This window comes from Rhyacophila brunnea, unplaced genomic scaffold (genome assembly GCF_057557595.1).
Source record: "Rhyacophila brunnea isolate RB1 unplaced genomic scaffold, BYU_Rbru_1.0 scaffold_6, whole genome shotgun sequence".
NCBI lineage: Eukaryota > Metazoa > Arthropoda > Insecta > Trichoptera > Rhyacophilidae > Rhyacophila > Rhyacophila brunnea.
In genome coordinates this window covers 17148030-17167459 of record NW_028233276.1, presented here as the reverse complement: position 1 = coordinate 17167459, position 19430 = coordinate 17148030, and the positions used below count along the sequence as shown (strand labels likewise).

At 38.2% G+C, this 19430-nt stretch overlaps 1 protein-coding gene and 1 long non-coding RNA gene across 8 annotated transcripts; one reads left to right on the top strand and one right to left on the bottom strand.

The window, feature by feature from the left end:
- Nucleotides 1-5377: 5377 nt before the first annotated feature.
- LOC147065318 (uncharacterized) lies at nucleotides 5378-9316 on the bottom strand. 7 transcript variants are annotated; one of them, XR_015071760.1, is made up of 3 exons: nucleotides 9137-9297; nucleotides 8360-8512; nucleotides 5378-8124 (listed from the first exon to the last, which is right to left on the bottom strand). It is a non-coding gene; the product is annotated as an uncharacterized LOC147065318 (long non-coding RNA). The 7 variants fall into 7 exon arrangements; XR_015071761.1 differs by having other exon boundaries at nucleotides 5380-8124; nucleotides 9058-9301; XR_015071759.1 differs by having other exon boundaries at nucleotides 7855-8124; nucleotides 8249-8512; nucleotides 9137-9293.
- A 1953-nt stretch (nucleotides 9317-11269) lies between these two features.
- Nucleotides 11270-18783, top strand: sl (small wing phospholipase C gamma 1). Its single transcript, XM_085956423.1, has 2 exons — nucleotides 11270-11427; nucleotides 14490-18783. The coding sequence occupies exon 2, from the start codon at nucleotides 15042-15044 to the stop codon at nucleotides 18654-18656; it is 3615 nt and encodes a 1204-aa protein (XP_085812549.1). The 5' UTR covers nucleotides 11270-11427; nucleotides 14490-15041; the 3' UTR covers nucleotides 18657-18783.
- Nucleotides 18784-19430: the final 647 nt, after the last annotated feature.

The window sequence follows — 19430 nt, the reverse complement described above, 5'->3', positions numbered from 1 at the left end:
CGTCTGCTAGCTAGTTTGTAATGTTGCTACGTATGACATCGCCGCGACTCTTATGTTTAAACAATGGGTGATAAATTTTGTGTAATTATTGGACCACACTCCCTCGGGAATATGGTGATGGCACAGGCTTGTTATAATGACAGCTCAAAACATGTTTGAAATAAAAAATCATTGTATATTCATTCAAGAATATTATATAAATACTAGCTGACCCGGCAAACGTTGTTCTGCCATATAAATTATTTCTAGTGAATATTTTGGTTGTTAAATAAAAAATAACGAATGTATCGTAAGTGTGTGGGGATGGGATCTATGACAGAAAGAGGAATGGAGCGCTGTAGACGATGACCGCCGATAAAAACAAAAAAACACCAACCATTCATTTTCTCAATTCAAAATGAGTAATGATGTTCATAATGAATGAATTACCTGTGATAGGATCTCGTTGTTTAATGTTTATGCAATATCCGTCTTGTCCCTTCCAGAAAATTAGCAGATATTGGAGAGCGTCGTATGAACGGTGTGTATCAGCGATGAACTCCAGATTATTTTTTCTTCGAATCACGATTTCTCGCGTCGATGTGCGGTCGCCAACCATGATTCCAGCAATGCCGTTAACAACAGGCGCATTGAATCGACACACGTGCACTCCAGCTGGTGTTTTATCAGGATTGATGACAATAGCGTGATTGTCACTTTACAATTCGTGCATGTGTGCTTTGAAGAATTTCAATAATTCATTGTGCTCATTCAATAGGGCGTCAAGTTCGCCGACGATGTGCTTGGCATTAGGCGAATTGAGGTTATTGTAGACGCAACGTGCATCCACACGATTGATGTCCTCACCGCCCATGAAGCAGATTTGTAAAAATTTATGTGGTTCGTTTGGCATTGGCAGCAATAAGCCTACATTGCGGTATACTTGGCCTTTGATTTTGAACGTAGAATGGAATTGTTGACCATTGCCACACTTTTGTGAACTATTTCTGTTGCTCCGAACGAAGTCATTTGGAAGCATGAATTGTATGTGCGAATGGACTTCAGGAACAGGTTTGAATCTGGAACCGTGCCAATAAGCAAGCCGTTCAATGGTTCTGGTGGTATCTCAATTTATGGTAGTTGCACTTTTCCTGATGCGCAACACATCCCGGCTGACTATGTTTGAATTTGAGCGCATGACAATGGAGACATTCTTTGTCCATAGCACCAATCAGCACTTTCGGATGAGCGGAATGTTCAATATCTGGCTCGTACTCGAATGGGAGACGAAGGAACAAAGCGGATGTACTTGTTGGCGTTGTCAGTCATTTGCTCCGCGTGTATTAACTACGAACCGGCGCGCTTGGCTCCGTTCCAATTGTCGTTGTTGATTTAGTTCAGCTCGAGCCTCTTGTGATTGAGATGCACGCAATTACGACATGCTCACACGCACGTTTTTGTTATATTGTTGGATTTGTTCGTCTGTTCTTTCTGCTCTACTATTTCGCATGTTTGTTGCTTTATTCGTTCGACGGCCCAAATGGCCCCCCTTGCGTCTTGCTGGCATTGTGCACTGTAATACACGCACACAAAAATAGATAAATTAAAATAAATCGTACAAAATTTTGCACGCACTGCGTTGTGATATGCCGAATGAAATGTCAAAATGACGCGACGCTTCTCTTAAATTCTTCTCGAACGTAGCGCCATCTGTCATTCAACAACATAATTAATTTCGTTCTGTTTGAAATACGAACGACGGTTAAATTTGTACATACAAAAATAATAAAATCGCGATTAAAAAATCGGAGGGTGGGGGTAGGAGGGTGAAATTTAGGGTTATATGTATTTTTTGATGTCAAATACAAAAAAAATAAAAGAAAAATTTTTCTGGATAGAGATACCCTAATCTTCTAGCGGTATGAAATATACTTGTTGACCTATTCTCATACCTAACAAATATACATAAAAAAATCATAAAAATCGGTCGAGCCATTTCGGAAAAGTGCGACCACAAACATCGTGACACGAGATTTTTATATATGTAGAGATATATAAAAACAACTCATAAATTTAAAATTTTATAATAAATGGGACATTTCAAAAAGCCCAGCTCAGTATATTTTTAGCGATTCTATTGAAGCCGACATTTCAAATACTACTAGAGCTCACTTACAGCGTAGCAACCTTGGTCTTGGGTATCTGCTCCCAGGACATTCACTATTCGGAGAAGACATTTGCGAAGATCGAGGATTTGGAGACAATTTAATAGTCTAACCATTAAACGCTTGCAATTGATTTTCTGTGGGTTCATAAGTATGATACATGGTTTCCTTGTAAATTGGCTGCGGAATAATTATTATCATTAGGCCCAAATTTTATATCAATTAAAAGATTCATTATGCCTAGACGGATTTTCATATTTTGTCACTTAGTTAATCCCTCGCAGCAAGCATCATTTATATATTAATTAATTTGATATCTAGCAATACTTTGTCAATTTAGATACCTACTTTGGCTGGCATCGATACCTTTCTACCGATAGGTACCACAGTAATTAGGTATTGTACCTACTGACATGCCCATGGACTTTCCGTCTTAAATGGGAAGTCGGAAATAAGGTTTTGTAGGCCTAAAGTGCGGCTCTTGACCTCCTAAGTCAATTAGCGGAGCAGAGAAACCTATGATCGTATCACTTGCGTTATTTTGCTGGTGTGTAAGGGATGAGCGGAAGCAAATAATTAGATATTCAAGTATTGGAATAGTGAAATTGTAATTTACCAATATGCGATTTAATAACGTGTAAGATTTAGACTAAGAATGTACCGTATAAGACGGTGTAGAAAAAAACAGATAGAAACGATTTTCAAATCGATCATAATTCCTCGAGCTCGTAATTTTCTTGGTATCTGCAAACGCAATCCCTTCTGGATTAAGATTACCTATCTTTTAACACCTCAACGAACTGATTCGGAGAAGGTTCATTTTTTTCGGAATGTTCGTCTGACAGGTGAACGAGTGGGGATGAGAAATTTTCAAAAGAATTTAAATGAACATTTTCCGGAATTTTTTTTTGGAATCAAGTACACCCACTTATATGAAGGAAAACAAAAAACACTACACCTTTGGAAAGGTCGGTCGCTGCTCAAAGTGGAAAAAACAGCGCAGCTTTTTGTAAACGCATGGCGTCCTCAATGGACGCTTTGGAATCGACCAATCACAACTTTGCAATGGCCGCTGCGGACCTATGAGACCGCCCACTCCTTTCAAATCAATGATCAAAGTATCTTATCTATGTTTCAAATAAAACAGTTACCCCTCAAAGGGATACCACGTCCGTTTAATACAAGTTTCGTGGCCATTCTGGAATTCTCCGGATTGAGAAGTGAAATATACTAAACCAGGGGTACTCCAAGTGGGACCCTAAATTCAATTGTGAACTTTACTATTATCGAGATTGGTAATAAATTTTATCTAACGACATATAGTTAGAAATGAACTATAATTAAACCAGGAGTTCACTGAAAGTGGCCCTAACTTTTTGTGGTTTGTGACTATCAAAATAATTGAGAAAACAATAATTTTAATGTGTAGTTGTATTCTGAATAAACAATAACTTGAAAAGTTTCGAGCGTTTTATTACTGGAAATAAAATAAAACTGTGTTACACACCCGGATATACCTAATCAACAAGAACGACTAGAAATAACAAGTTATTAAAGAAAAAGAAAATTGTGCTATCGAGGGGTGCTAAACACTACCACCTGAGCTACCCGACACCCCTAGATATGTCACTATTGTACGACAACATCTTCTTGGCTACGTGAAGGAAGGCGCTATTGTCGACTAAATGGGAGGAGCCTGATAGTTTATAATGGAAGTGTCGTTAAAAATGGGAGGAGCATGTTAGTTCACAGTTTTAACACGTAGCCAAGAAGATGTTGTCATAGAGTATCTACCAATTTTTTCATTCGATAAGAAGACAGGGCTGCAAATAGTACCTATCAATACTTTGATATTATTATGCTAAATTTGTAAATTTTCTACGGTTAGCATTGGACGAAGTGTAATAATTCGATATGACGGGGTAGGTATGATATAGAAATGAATTCGACCAAACATAATAATATGTACGTACACGCTGCTCGTGAAATATAGTAGGTAACGCGAAAATGGATGAAATAAAATCAATGGTATGTATAGAATGTGCCACACACATCATCACGGGAAGCGATGCATTTGGATGCATTAGTCTATGGCGATCATAGACTAATCGATGCACAAGATTGGCTACAAGCTCCAGTGTTGCCACATTTTTCTATGCTGATTATAGTACAAAGGCGTAAAAACTATAGTTATTCTGAAAAATATATAATACAGGAACATTTTTTGTATTGAATCCTTTAAAATTATAGTATTTTGGTATATTTGGCGTAAAATTATAGTATTTTATATTTTTCACTTAATTAAAATTATAGTATTGTACTATAATTATAGTACGGTTGGCATCACTGACAAGCTCACAATAAATTTATAATGCCATCGCTCCATTGGCGAGCCAAAAGTCCGAGGACAATAATCGTCCGATTTGTCTATGCTCTGGTACTGACCAACGAACGAATAAAAAGTCGAGCTGTCAAAAGTTGCGATTATCGTAATGTCTTCCGATGGTAATCCTACAATTTTGTGTTATTTATAATATGTAGACTTGCATAAAATAATAGAGCAATGAAAACAACATAAGCTTTACGTATACTTTTATGAATTTCATAAATACAAATAAAAAAATTATAAATAAATCTTAAAATTTTCTAATGTGTAAATCAACAAATAAACCAATAAAAATATTTAAAACAATTACAGATTTTTTTCGATCCGAATGATTACGTATTAATGTCAAATCGAATTTACGTAGTGGTCGACGGACGAAGTCTGGCAACTCGGAGAGTAAAGTATCTGCATGTTTGAAATCCAACGAGCCTGGGTCTGCGGATTAAAAAGTCCGAAGACTGTAAAATCGTCTGACTTGCGTGCCAATGGAGCGCCGGCTTATCACCTAAGCCTCCCCAAACCAAAGCGAATATTCGCGGCGAATATTCGCAGCGAATTATTCGCCAATCAAGCTCGTATTGGCTTACGGGACAGAGCACGCTTGCGCGACCGCCTTGCGTCTTGAGTGCGAATTTGCAGCATTTGCATTTTCGGGAACTCTGTCGACAGCGAATTTATTCGCGGCGGACAATTTCGCCAAGGGAATTAGTAAAATCAAAATGGCGAAGACATTGAGCAGCTGATCGAGTTGGTCCGGAAATATCCAATCCTTTATAATTTCTCTGACAGTGACTACAAAACATGAGAAAGAAAGATAAGATATGGGATGAAATTGGCAGGGAAATTGTTGAAAATGGTATGAAGGTCGTCATAATAATATCTTTTATCTTTGTCTAACCAAAGTATGTAAAGTTTTTTGACAGGATGAATACGCTATTATAAATAAATAACTTTAATCTAAGGTCCCGATATTTAAAAAATACATATTATTAATTTGCGTCATGCACAGCCTTTAATAACAGAAACTTTATAACTTTGATTGTTAGGGCACTGACAGTTCTAACTTATTGCGATCGTTTGACGTTTTGGTTTCGACTTTCGAGCAGTCATATCAATAATGTTATAATTAGGTATCATTTACAATACCTACTTCAATCATATTCGGTATCGGTCACGTAAATACCCATTTTATATTCGTTGATAATATTTTTTTAGGTTAGATAGGTAGTCTTTAAGATTATTTTTTTGCATCTAACATTATGCAGCATAGCATTTCTATTGTAGCTAAAGATATAATATACATATAGGTAGATAAGTAGGTACTCCATGTCGTCATTGTGGTATTTTGTAAGGTTTTAGACCAAAAACCTTACATACTACTTACTATCGGGTTATTTACAGTAGGACATAGGTACCTAGGTTGTTTGTTTTTTGATCTCAAGAGACCTCAATCACAAAAACGATATTATGTACCTATATACCTACTAGGTATATATTTCCTTCATTATGTATAGGTATATTGAGCTAATAAACTGGTTTTGCCCAGTGCCGACCGCGAACCAAGATAATATCTACATGTTCCATGTACCTACCTAACATAACCAATGTTTTCTGTTTCACATTAATTTGTATACCTACCTACAAACATTTTAAACTTAATTGAGATGTTCTTAAACTTCTGTTCATGTAATATTATGTAGGTAGGTATATCTTGGTCTGCATTAGGCAATAAGATTAATAATTTTATGTGCATGTAAATATAAAGGTCAGGTACCTCCTCTAAGTACATAATATTATATTATCATCATGGATACCTACCTGAATGATGTTGGAGATATACTAATGCTTTGTGATGAATTTAATTTTAGCAAAGATCTTCAACCTTTCAACGTAGGTACAAAGCACCAGAAGAAATTAAAAATGAAATCCCCGGCATTAACAGGAATAAAATAATATTTCATCATCAACATCAGTCGGGGTCATTCCACTGCTAGATGAAAGCCTCTTCTAGCTCCTTCTACTATTTTCGGTCTCTAGTTCTTCGCTGCTACATACTTTTATTGTACTTCACGTGAACAAAGAGATCAACTAAGTGAAGTGTCAATCAACAAAAGTGGCATTTGTGCACAATGTTAATGAATTTTCCAAAACATTAAGTGTGATAATATAATATACAAGGATGAATAAGGCGTGGGCGAGGGCCAAGGTCCATTTTATGATTCCTCTATTGATGTACCTATTTTTATTAAGAAAAATGTTTGCCGTAGAATGGGGTGAATACTGAATAGACCCTTTTTAAAATTTCTATTTTTCTGCTACACATTATTCGGACAAATATGAATGACTTAAAACCTGTTTCTATGGACATAATCATACTCTAAAATATTTTTCAACTACCATTTATTATCAAACAGCCAATTTTGTGTGATGTCTCTTTCTATCCAGCGTTGGGGTGATTATAGACATGGCGGGTGGATAGAATCGAATAATGGTAATTTCCTAATGTTAAAAATGTAATTAAGTACCTACTGTACATTACAAATTTATGTAGGTACATTTAAGTATGTAAATCAAAATCAAAAATATAAATTTAAATGTTATACAACACAGTATTATGTAAGTATTTAAAAAAACATATACTTACATAAACATCTATTTATCCAAGAATTATTTGATACTTGAATCTGTATTTTATATACCATATTCGATGGATGTATGTGGTGTATTTTGTAAAATATTTGGTATGTATTTATTATTTAACTAAGCGTATTTAATTTGCTACGTGACCTGTAGCTCTTTTATAATCACAAATTATTGTTGAATGTTCCGAAAATGAGTTTATGTGCCGAAACAGCTGTCAAGGTAAATGACTCATTAACAAAAATAACTATATTTCAAAACCATTATAATCCATCTACCATATAAACACCATTTCAAGTAATAAAGAAATAAAAAGTCACCTAATTAAATAATATTATACTAGAAAAAATATACTATCTATATACCCACTTAATTTTCATTTAAAGTTGTAAAACGCCCGGTTACTAAATAGAGGAAGGACAGAGTCTTCTGGCACGACCGAATCACATTGGAACGGTGTTATTGTCATTTGAAAGTAACAATACTGACACCTAAATGAGTCGCCTGCACTGCCAGAATCATCTGAACCCTGTCACCTATCTATATACAATTTATTGTTATTTTTTTTCATATTTGTCCATTTTATTACAATATCGTGTTACTTTTAAAGCTCATTGTAATTCTAATAATTATATAAATATTTTTCTTGTATTCTGTGCAAAAATGATTATTAAAACTTTCTTAACCTAAACCAAGTATTTTTTATTGAATGATCCTGCAAAAAATTCAAGTACAGTTAAGTGACATATTTTGTTTCAGTGTATAAGCCATAAATAAATATACATAAATTATATTTAATATATACATGTATACTGTATGTATAGCCACGGTTGGTCTTGCACTTGTTGCTGTAGCTATGCGATCTGGTGTGGTCCATTATCCAAAAACACTCAATCACATCCCTGGTCAAACAGCGGGCAGCCGTGTAGTGAGTCTGGCTGGCCTATGGTGGCACTAGAATGATTTCAATATACACAGTCTGTTAATTTGAATATGTTTTCGACTGAAAGTTGTAAAAATATTAGAAATCAGGATTTAAATAATTAAAAAACTGTTTCATTAAATATCATATTCATACCTATGCAAAATTTTGATTCCTTTGAAGTACCTGTACAAAATACGGATGAATATAAACCAAACAAAAATATTTGTTACTGGTACTGCCATAGTAAAGTAAAGTTTAACATACTTCCCTAATAAAACAAAATTCCCAATTCTTGTCGTTCTGTAGATGTTTCATTTCAGTTTTTACCAACGATCCACTAAATATGAATTGGTCATAAACACTCAAAGGAAATCTGGCACTCACTGCCAGAATGTCCATGTCAGACATGTCAGATACCTGCATAAAAATAAATGTCATGTTATGATATTTATTACGAATTTCACATTTACAGAAAATTTTCTGCGCTCATTTTTGAAAGTCTCCAAGTATGACGGGTATATTCGCACATGGGTGCAGTTAATGCACCCAATGATTTTCGGGAAACCTGCCCTTTCTTGAAGTCTGAAATTAAAAAATATTTTTACCGACACAAAATAATATTCCCGTTAAATTCTTATTGAGTAGGTAATTTACTTGTTGTGTCTATGCGCAGTTACTCTAGTTACATGACATGTACATTGTAATATTGTATAAATTGATCAGAGGGTATCAACACAACACTAAAGACTGTCAGCGCTGTATGGCGACTGTATGTAAGTATTACTAAGCACTGCTATTATAGCATCGGAAACGTTTCCTATGCATCTGCTTACTGATGTCTGGCTCATTGCGCAGAAGACTTGGCCTACCCGTTTTTGGTACGCTCCCTCTGCGTAGAAACGCAAAATAGTCAAAACCTACAATTCAAATAACGGAGACATGTTATTTCAATAGCATATTACCTTCAAATCCTGTTAACCCTTCATGGTAAATGCTTATTTATAATATGTGCAGTTATGAAACTGAGTAAATCTATCTTACCTATGAGCCATGGCAATCTTGCCCTGTCATAAAGTAAGGTTATATTAAATGTCGATGTAATTTGTCGCACGCCATCTCATTATATCTTCAGCGTGTAATAAGCATTCAGAAGACGTGTACATTTTGTCAACACACAACTGTCACTTTGACATTCGTATATGTATTTAGTCTATGGCTGCATCCAATGCTGCCACCTTGTTTCAGATAATTAAAATACACTTTACGCAAAGTGGGTAAAAGTTGTAGCAATTCTGAAAGCGCTATAGTGTACGTGTATTTTTTATATTCAATTCATAAAAATTATAGAATAATTGGCGTAAAATATTAATAATATTTACAATTTTAAATCTGGCGCGTAAATAAAATTATTTAGTCTATGGCTGCGTCGCTGACGCTTTGGTGTGGGGCCAAACGCGAAATTCGCATCAAATCCAAGCGGTAGCGACAGCGATAGCGAGGGCGTTGCGAATTCGCTGCGAATATTCGCTTTGGTTTGGGGGAGGCTTCTCTTCGCTTACATCATTCCATTTAGCAAAGTGTGTGCAAGCAGGTGTCGAAATGTACCGGAGTGGACTGGAACACAGCTCCGATTCGTGAAATCATTGAGATTATAGATCCTTTCATGGAAAAATTGAAAGTTATGAAGAGAATAATTTTATTAAATTCATTTCATTACCTACATATTCATACGAAACGCATTGTAGATAAATAGGTACCCAATCGATATTAGACATTTATTAGTCTCCTGACTTTCCCAACCTTATTTCTGCCAAGCTCAAACGGTTCAAAGATCTCCATGCCCCCCTCCTATCAAAATTTTATAGTTAGGTACCTACCGAATTAATTCAGAAAAAATAAATTGCTTCAAATAAAAAAATGCACATAGGCAATACCTACTTACTATTTTTAATTTAACTTTCGTTAGTAAATTTATAAGTTAAACGTTACTACATGTACAACTCGAAAGAAAATTGGTGCGATCCTTGCACTATGCTTCGTCTTCAAATGATTTTCAAGATACCCCCCCCCCCCCCCCAAACATGCAAATCGTCCCCAGGCGAGGCGTCGTCTCACGTTGGGAATCACTGCAATTAAACCATGCTTATCATAATAATATGTCAACCCAAGCAAAAGCTTATTTACATTTTCTTAGTGCCTACTAATCATTAGTACCTACTCACTACTTGCACTAATACCAACACGCGTAAACAAGCCCAATAGGTACTAGTAATAGCAGTTTGTAGTAAAAATGCAAACACGATTGAATCCCCCATCAGTCATCATTGATATACTAATCGTCGGTACGTACCCCCACCACAATCCATTCGCACTCGCAACTTATCGCGACGTGAAAGCGTCAATTACATTGAGCTATTTTACGAGCTGCTTATTGGCTAATTTACAATCTGCCTGTAAAGTCGCCCAGTGTCATCATCGAACAAGCTAACAAGCAGATTGTAAACAATCTACCTACCGAGAAAAGTTGAAAACCGGTCAACTCTACACGCTGCCGTGTGGGCCTACTGCGTCTGCGAAACGAACTACATTCTGTCAAAATAGTCGGTAGCTTGTTGGCTTCTCAGCGAATGGAAAGTTTTGTGTGTCATCATCACAATCGCAGTAGCTGAATCGTTCGCTTTTAAATTCGCCAACAAACAGCTCGTAAAGTAACTCAATGTAATTGACGCATAAACCGCCCAGCTCGTGTTTAGTGACAAATAAGTTGAATACAAGCAGTACGGAGTACATATGCGTTTTTTGTTTTCTATAATTTTTTTATGGTGCTACTCGTCCACTTTTACTTGTGTAAACTCTATTCAACAGTGGCTAGTTCGACTAGCGAGTACTGATGACTCGCACTAAACTCGTGTAAACAAGCCCTAATATACCTGTAGTTCTGACATACAGTATTTTGTGATTATAGGTAGGTGTCTAAAGAAATTTGCCACGAGACTATTTATTTCGGTCCTTTTACAAACATATTTTTGTCATTATTAATAAAATTATAAAATTCTTCCCTCCGTGTAAAAATATCGTGCAATTCGATATCGATATATAATGATCGGCAGAAAGTATCGATCGAAATTTTACTACTCTAATGCTGCTCAGTGCTGCCATAACAACAATCTTAATAATCTTATGTCAAGTGACAGCAGAGTACGTCAAAATATCTGTCAGCAAGAAATGTGGAAGAAACAAAATTTCTCGAATAATATTTTTAATTACAATAAATAAAACATCAATACATACCACCGGCCACTCTATGAATAGTGAAAGTGACATTTTTCCTGGTAAGAACTATAATAAAATGTGGCGTATGTTGTCAGTATCAGTTAGAATATTATTTATACAATTTCACTACTTTTCTGATAGTATCAATGCTTCAAGGCATATTAGGCCATAATTGACAGTTATAATTTTCCGCATAATTAATGAACTGTCTCTGATTGTGTCTGTTTTCATCATTGCCAATATTCATGGATATTTATCGAACCTACATACTTGCTGATAAGACACAGGTGCCATGATTATTATAATATACTAGACATTTAATGACTGGAACTATTTTCAAATACTTACATTCATGGTTCAACAAGTATAAATTACCGATTGGCAAGTAAGTAAAATTTAACCCTTCATTTGTATTAATACCGGACAATGTAGTAGTAATCATGGCCCCCACAAGGGGCGGGGGGCTGACAAGATTCTAGCCTGGGGGGACACGGTGTGGTAGGTCAACCAGATAAGTGAGATAAACACATATTACAAATTTGGGTACAGTTCGGTTATGAGGAATACAGCGGAAAACACATTTTGAAAATACCCAATATACTGGATTATTTGTTAGTTTGGGTTATTTTAGGTTAGGTTAGTGATACACCCCTATTACAGGCGGGCTTCTCCCGGTGTAAAATAATCATTTAGTAGTCATAAGTCGAAACGTAACCCTGATCTCTAGAAACGGCTTCATAAAACATCTAATCTGATTCCTTGCTCAATTACGTAAGTATTTTTTTATTCATAAGTAAAGGCCTTCGTCCGGTGTGTGAAAATCACATACTGGGCGGAGGTGTAATTAAGATAAATTTAATTTAAAAAGTATAAATGATGATGGATGAAAGAGATAATTTTAAGACTAAATATAAGTATTTAAATCTAATAAATTTTGCCGCACATTGCACAACGGTAAAATCTCCGCGCGCCTGCGCCGAGGTGGTCCTCGTGATTCGTCAAATCAAAAGGATCATGCGAGCAGATTTGGCCAATCACGAGTCCTTTTTACTGGTCGACGCAGGTACGAGGAATTTGAAAAAAAAAAAAAAAAGTTAGTAAGCGTCCTTTGTATACCGTGTACGGACCTACGAAACTGATTGTAAAAACAAAATATGTAAAAGACTACAAAATAACGTTGTCCAACTAAATATTAAAATATATAACGCTAAGACCCGCACAAGAAAGACTTTATTTAACCTAACAAACATAAATATATCGTTCTTTTTTATGAATCCGGGGCTCGATGGACGCCTGAGCTAGCCGCTGGAACCCTGGACATCTCATTAGGTTGGGTTAGGTTAGGTTAACCTAACAAATAATCCAGTATATCGACTATTTTCAAAATGTTTTTTCCGCTGTATTCCTCATAACCGAACTGTACCCAAATTTGCTCCAATAATAAAAAAGTTACTATTTTACTTCAAGAGTAGGTACTTATTAACATTAAAAAATATTATGTGATTGTGGGATGCAATTTTTGATTATTGTGTGTCAATATTCGACACCTAATTATTCCTAACCAAGTTCAAGTGTATGTATTAAAAAATTACTAAAAATACACTGATACCATTAATTTTACCTCAAACACCATTTGGAAAACGCTACTGTAGAGTATCACACTGTCAAAATCCTGGCTTGGCGGCCCGCTTCAGGATGTGGGTGCCATGATCATGATATGATTAATACTATACGCCAGGCATGTCCAACTTCAAGTAGTCTGCAATATACTAACCAGTATGAAAACTGGCTGTAATCTATCATACTCCTATTGTTATTCTTCAACTTGGACAACCGTATTATATTTAGCTAAAGACATTGAGGCATTACAAATTAAACAAGAACACTTGTCTTTCACCATCAACTCAATTTCCCATTTGTCATGAAAATGATAAGTGGTCTTCATCTGTGCATTTATTATACGATTCTAAGACTGTACAAAGAGTCTACTGTGTAATGTTAAGGCCATGCATTAGTTGAGGCACGGTCTAAAAAGATCGTTGCTAGGCGATGCGCGGACTGCGGGTCGCGGGTGCAAATGACACCTGTCAAACGAAATATTATTTTTCATATAAATCCAACATACGTTCATTTTATGTTCTGTTTATTGTTCTATTAGTAACAATAATAATATATTCATTGACATGTTTTCTTTTTAAAGTAAATGGGTAACGTTTTTAGTCATCTTTACACGATTGTAGAATTAATTGACCCGTCGCCATCACGCAGCAAAGTGACGTGCTTCTGGCTCGAGATTCTCTCAGTGAATGGCAGCGAGTCCAAAATTTCGTCGCGCCTACAGTTGGAAATTATTTGGCGTTTCACTGATGCGTCACCTTAAGAGGAAACTATGCCTCAGTTTAAAGTGCGGGGATTCACATCTTCTCTTTCACTCACTCCTGCGCCAAGCTGTGAGTGATGCAGTACGAATTAAATCATATGACGAGTTGACGCAGGCTTTTTCATGGTTGAATTGAATTTGAATGAAAACTGAATTGTCCTTAAAACACCAAAAACATAAACATAATTAAATATCATTTTTGTTTATTGGAATACCTAGTAATTTATCTTATTTACAGGCTAGAATTTACAATTGCATATTTAACTTGGCAGTTGATTTACTCAACTTGGTGACCAGTAAACTTAACATATTTTTTCAATCTTCAGCACTTTAATATAATATAATACCTAAATTCAAATGTTAAATTTAGGTACTTGTGCTTTATATAACTTTATATATTTTACAAAGTTCACATGATAAAGAAGCCAATTCTGTGATACAAGAATTATAGCAGTTTCAATCTGAAGGATCACGAAATTGAGCGGCATAACAGGATTACAAACCCCAGCTAAAATTTGTATGCAAGACGGTTCTAGGTTGTTCATTTCTCGATTGTATCAAATATCTGGAAGTACTTTTTGAAAAATTGTCATCTAATTGTTGATTAAAATTTTTCACTTGGAATATCTTTAAAGATCAACTTCTCCTATTTCCTATGCTTATGGATCAGTTCAAATATTGTAGGCTTAGATTAAATATATCCAACAATACAGACTTAACACATATTACCTGTAATTTCAGGAGTTCTGGCAAGATCCTCGCATCAATTTTGTAGATCTATAACTACACATATATAACCAGGAATACTGTTGGCTGAATGAAGATGTATGAAACATTGTGTGTGTCTCGACCGCAATGTTTTTGCTGTACAAATCAACGTGTCTGGAAAAAAAATATTACAAGTCTTCAATTATGATCTGATGATTTATTTAACTGTTTTAGTATCGTTTTGCATTAACTAGTTCGTAAGAATTATTATTTCACATCTTTACAAAATTTGTAGATGTAAATTGAATTTATTGAATTCCTTACGACGAAATATGTTAAACTGTTTGGCAGACGAAAACTATTTGTTAACAAATAGAATAAATCAACGATGATTTTGTTATTTAAATGAGACTATCAAACGTTTCCATTGGAAATACAGATCTGTCAATGATTCATAAGTTGCAAGAATTAAGTAATACATATAATTTATACTATCTATAAACGATGACTTCAAGGTTGTTTTCGCTAGATCGAATTCTAGATTTGTGATTAATATAATATAGAGTTGTGACGTCGGTTTTCGAAATGTCTTCATACTCGGCGATGTCGACGATGAACAGAATGTGCGGCGGGTTGATACACGAAATGGAACAGATCATTTCGCAGCTGGAGCGGGGAACATTGATTACAAAATTTTTCCCGCGTAAGCGTCCCGAAAGAAAGCTGATGATGATACGGAGGGAGACCCACCAGATAATCTGGTCTCGGAATAACACCATGCCGAAAAATCCTGACGAAGGTTGCGTGCTGCTGAGAGACATCAAAGAGATACGCATAGGCAAAAATTCCAAAGATTTCGAACGATGGCCTGAAGAGGGAAGAAAGATGGAGAATCTTAAGTGCTTCGTCATTTTCTACGGTTCTGATTTTAAGCTGAGGACCCTGTCCGTCGCCGCTCTATCCGAGAGAGAATGTGAAATATGGATACGCGGCCTGAGGCATCTCATGGAAGACACCGTCCTCGCTCCATATCCTTTACAAATCGAAAGGTGGTTGAGACGAGATTTTTATACTATGGCGAATGCCCGCGATCTGGTCTCATTGAAAGAATTAAAAAGCCTATTACCAAAAATTAATAGTAAAGTTTCCACTAGTCGCCTGAGAGATCTGTTTCAAGACGTGGATACATCCAAAAGAGGCGAGATCGGCTTCGATGACTTTACATCATTTTATCAAAAGCTAATTTTTGATGAGAATAACGCGCATGATATTTTTGATAAGCACATGTTGTATTCGGCGAACATGAGAACAGTAACGTTGAAGGAATTTCAAAACTTTTTGGTTCAAGAACAGAACGACGCCACAGGAAACAATGAAGCCGACGCCTCTTCGTTTATCAGAGATTATTTGCATGATCCGCAGAGAGACGTGCAGGATCCCTATTTTACCCTCGTCGAATTTATCGAAATGCTATTTTCGAAGCAAAATAGTATATGGGACAACAGACATGACACCGTTACGCAGGATATGATGAAACCTCTCAGTCATTACTGGATATCGTCCTCCCATAACACTTACCTCACTGGCGACCAATTTTCGAGCGAATCCTCTGTGGAAGCTTATGTCCGCTGCTTGAGAGCCGGCTGCCGCTGCATTGAGCTGGACTGCTGGGATGGTCCTGACGGCAACCCGCTCATATTCCACGGCCACACACTCACCACCAAAATTAAACTTATGGATGTCCTGCGCACCATCAAAGAGCATGCCTTTGTGACCTCAGAATTTCCTCTAATCCTATCCATAGAGGATAACTGCTCTTTGCTGCAGCAGAGAAGGATGGCGGCGGCCTTGGTGGAAGTGTTTGGAGAGCTCCTGTTGACCCAGCCTTTTGAAAAGAACGAAACTTACCTCCCTTCACCTCACCAGCTCCGGAGACGGATTATTTTAAAACATAAAAAGTTACCAGAGGGCGCAGATGAAGCTTCGTTTTCCATGCGCAGCGAAGAAGGTCACGATCTGGATCTGAGGACCTCTGACAAGTCGGGCATTCTGTTTCTCGAAGATCCGGTAGATAAGGAGTGGAATCCTCACTATTTCTTCTTGACAAAAAGCAAGCTGCTGTACACCGACAGCTGCTGCAAGCAGAGGGAGGGAGAGGCGGACAGCGATGGGGAGGGGGAGCCGGAGAGGGCCGACGGGGATGTGCCCCAGGATGAACTGCATTTCGGAGAGTGTTGGTTCCATGGAAAGCTCGCAGGGAATCGACAGGAGGCCGAGGATCTGCTTCGGGCCCACTCTCATCTGGGAGATGGCACCTTTCTCGTCAGGGAGAGCATCACTTTCGTGGGAGACTACTGCCTGTCGTTCTGGCGGCAGGGCAAAGTCAACCACTGCCGCATCAAATTGAAGCAGGACAAGGGGGTCACTAAGTATTACCTGATAGACCTTGTATGCTTTGACAGCCTCTACAGTTTGATCACACACTACCGGCAGCATCCTCTCAGGAGTCAGGAGTTTATGATAACACTGCGGGAGCCGGTCCCCCAACCGAACAAGCACGAGGGTAAAGAGTGGTATCGCGCCCACGCCACTCGCGCCCAAGCTGAGGAGCTCCTTCGGCGGGCGCCTTCTGATGGGGCATTCATCGTCAGGCCCAGCGAGAAGGATAGTGGCTCCTTTGCCGTCTCCTTCCGGGCCGAAAGGGAGATAAAGCATTGTCGGATCAAACTGGAAGGACGGCTGTATACCATTGGGACTGTAAGGTTCGAGAGTCTGGTGGAGCTGGTCGCCTACTACGAGAAACATCCGCTGTACCGGAAAATCAAGCTGAGGTGCCACGTCGGCGGTGAGACGCTCAAGCGAGCAGGGGCCGAACCTGATGACGACTCTGTCCGTGGCACCCCGGGGTACGTGGACCCCGGGTCCTTCGCCTCCGAGGTTACGGTCAAAGCACTGTATGACTACAAAGCCCGTCAGGACGACGAGCTGTCTTTCTGCAAGCACGCTATCATCGCCAATGTTCACAAGCCGGACGCTGGCTGGTGGAGGGGGGATTACGGCGGGAAGCGGCACCAGTGGTTCCCCGCCAACTATGTGCAAGAGATGGAGCGGCCTGAGGTAGGCGCGGGGGATAGGGATGGTGCGGGTCCCCTAGGACCTTTCCAGAAGGGGAGCGTGGATGTCGCAGGGGCCGTCGTGGAGCTGGCGGTGGACGAGGTCGGCGGAGGACCAAAGTGGGTTGTCCGTATACAGAACCCGTCCATGTGCGCACCTTTCGACGCGGCGGCCCAGTCACAACAAGAGGCCCTCGAGTGGCTGGCAGCTATAAGGGACGCAGCTGAATCAGCTAGCGCTCGTACCCTGCAGCGCCGGGAGATGGAGCGTACGTGGCGGATCGCCAAGGACATGTCCGACCTTATCGTCTACTGCCGTTCGGTGGCCTTCAACATCGACCGGCTCAAGTCCAGGGGACTCACCTTTTGCGAAATGTCTTCGTTCCCAGAGAACAAAGCTGAGAAGCTGATCTGCCAGCAGGAGAATGCTTTTTTTCAGAAGTACCACCGGACACAATTCAGTCGAGTATATCCCAAAGGACAGCGGATTGACTCCTCAAACTATAATCCCTCTCCCATGTGGAATTCGGGCGTTCAGATGGTCGCCCTCAATTACCAGACCCCCGACAAGCCAATGCAAATAAACGCAGGAAAGTTCCGCGAGAACGGGGGATGTGGTTTCGTGCTACGGCCTGAGTTCACATTCACCGACGGCTTCAGTCCATATGACAAAGCAACCCTGCCGGGACTCTGCGGAGTAACCGTGGTTCTACGGGTGGTGGGAGCTCGCCACCTAAGCAAGTCGGGAAGAGGGACAGCCAGTCCTTTTGTAGAAGTGGAATTGATCGGCGCAGAGTACGATTCCGGTGTCAAGCTGGTCACAAAGACGGTGTCTGATAATGGCTTCAATCCCGTCTGGAATGACATCTGTGACTTTGACGTCGCCAATCCGGACTTTGCCCTGTTAAGATTTGCCGTGCAAGACGAGGACATGTTTGGTGATCCCAATTTCATTGGTCAGGCGACGTACCCTCTGAAATGCCTCCGGACCGGGTACCGGAGCGTCCCCCTCGCCAACGGTTACTCGGAGGAGCTCGAACTCTCATCTCTCCTCGTCCACATATCAATCACAAAAATGAACACATAATAAATAGACTGACGGGTTGTAGAATATTTTGTATTATTACATGATCGACCACGAATAATATTTTGGTTTTTTTTTAATCTATTAAATTATATTGATGAAGTGTTTTATTGTCAATTTCATAAATTTTAGGTGTATCTTTCGAATTCAAATATTTTTTATATTCGTTATATAGCATGTATTATTTTAAAGAGTTTTTATACGTACATAATGTTACATATTAATCTACGTTAGTAAATAATTAAGTGCGACTCGTAAGTCGGAGGTTTTATTTTACCTCGATTGTAAATGAGATTTTGTACATATTGGTGCATATTAAATATAACATAAATTTTATGACCAAGCACACAAGGGGTTTAGGGCAACAATTTTCAAGTATCTAACGCTTCAATTAAATTTATCGCTACAATTTCATGGTTATCTTTTTGAAGAATTTTTGTCTCGTGATATGACATAAGATAGAAATTTATTGTATGTATTTGAATTCTGTTTAAAAATATAATAAGCACGGTGGTTTCCCTGTGTGAAGAAAGAGCATGACCACTTCTCCTTCTTTCTTTGTCCATATTCACTCATTGAGTGGAACATATGGATAATGACACAGCATCTCCAAGAATTGCTGTCGCTTTTCCACTATAAGTTAAATTATTTATTATTGGTTGACTTTTATTTCTCATATTATTTGAATTTAAGAATGATTGATAGTATACAATGGACAGAATCCCCTTAAATCCATTATTGCAGTTAACCCTGTGTGCGCTAGATCATTTATACATA

Excerpts from the sequence above, each read along its gene's own strand:
- sl (XM_085956423.1), top strand. The coding sequence starts at position 15,042 with ATGTCTTCATACTCGGCGATGTCGACGATGAACAGAATGTGCGGCGGG.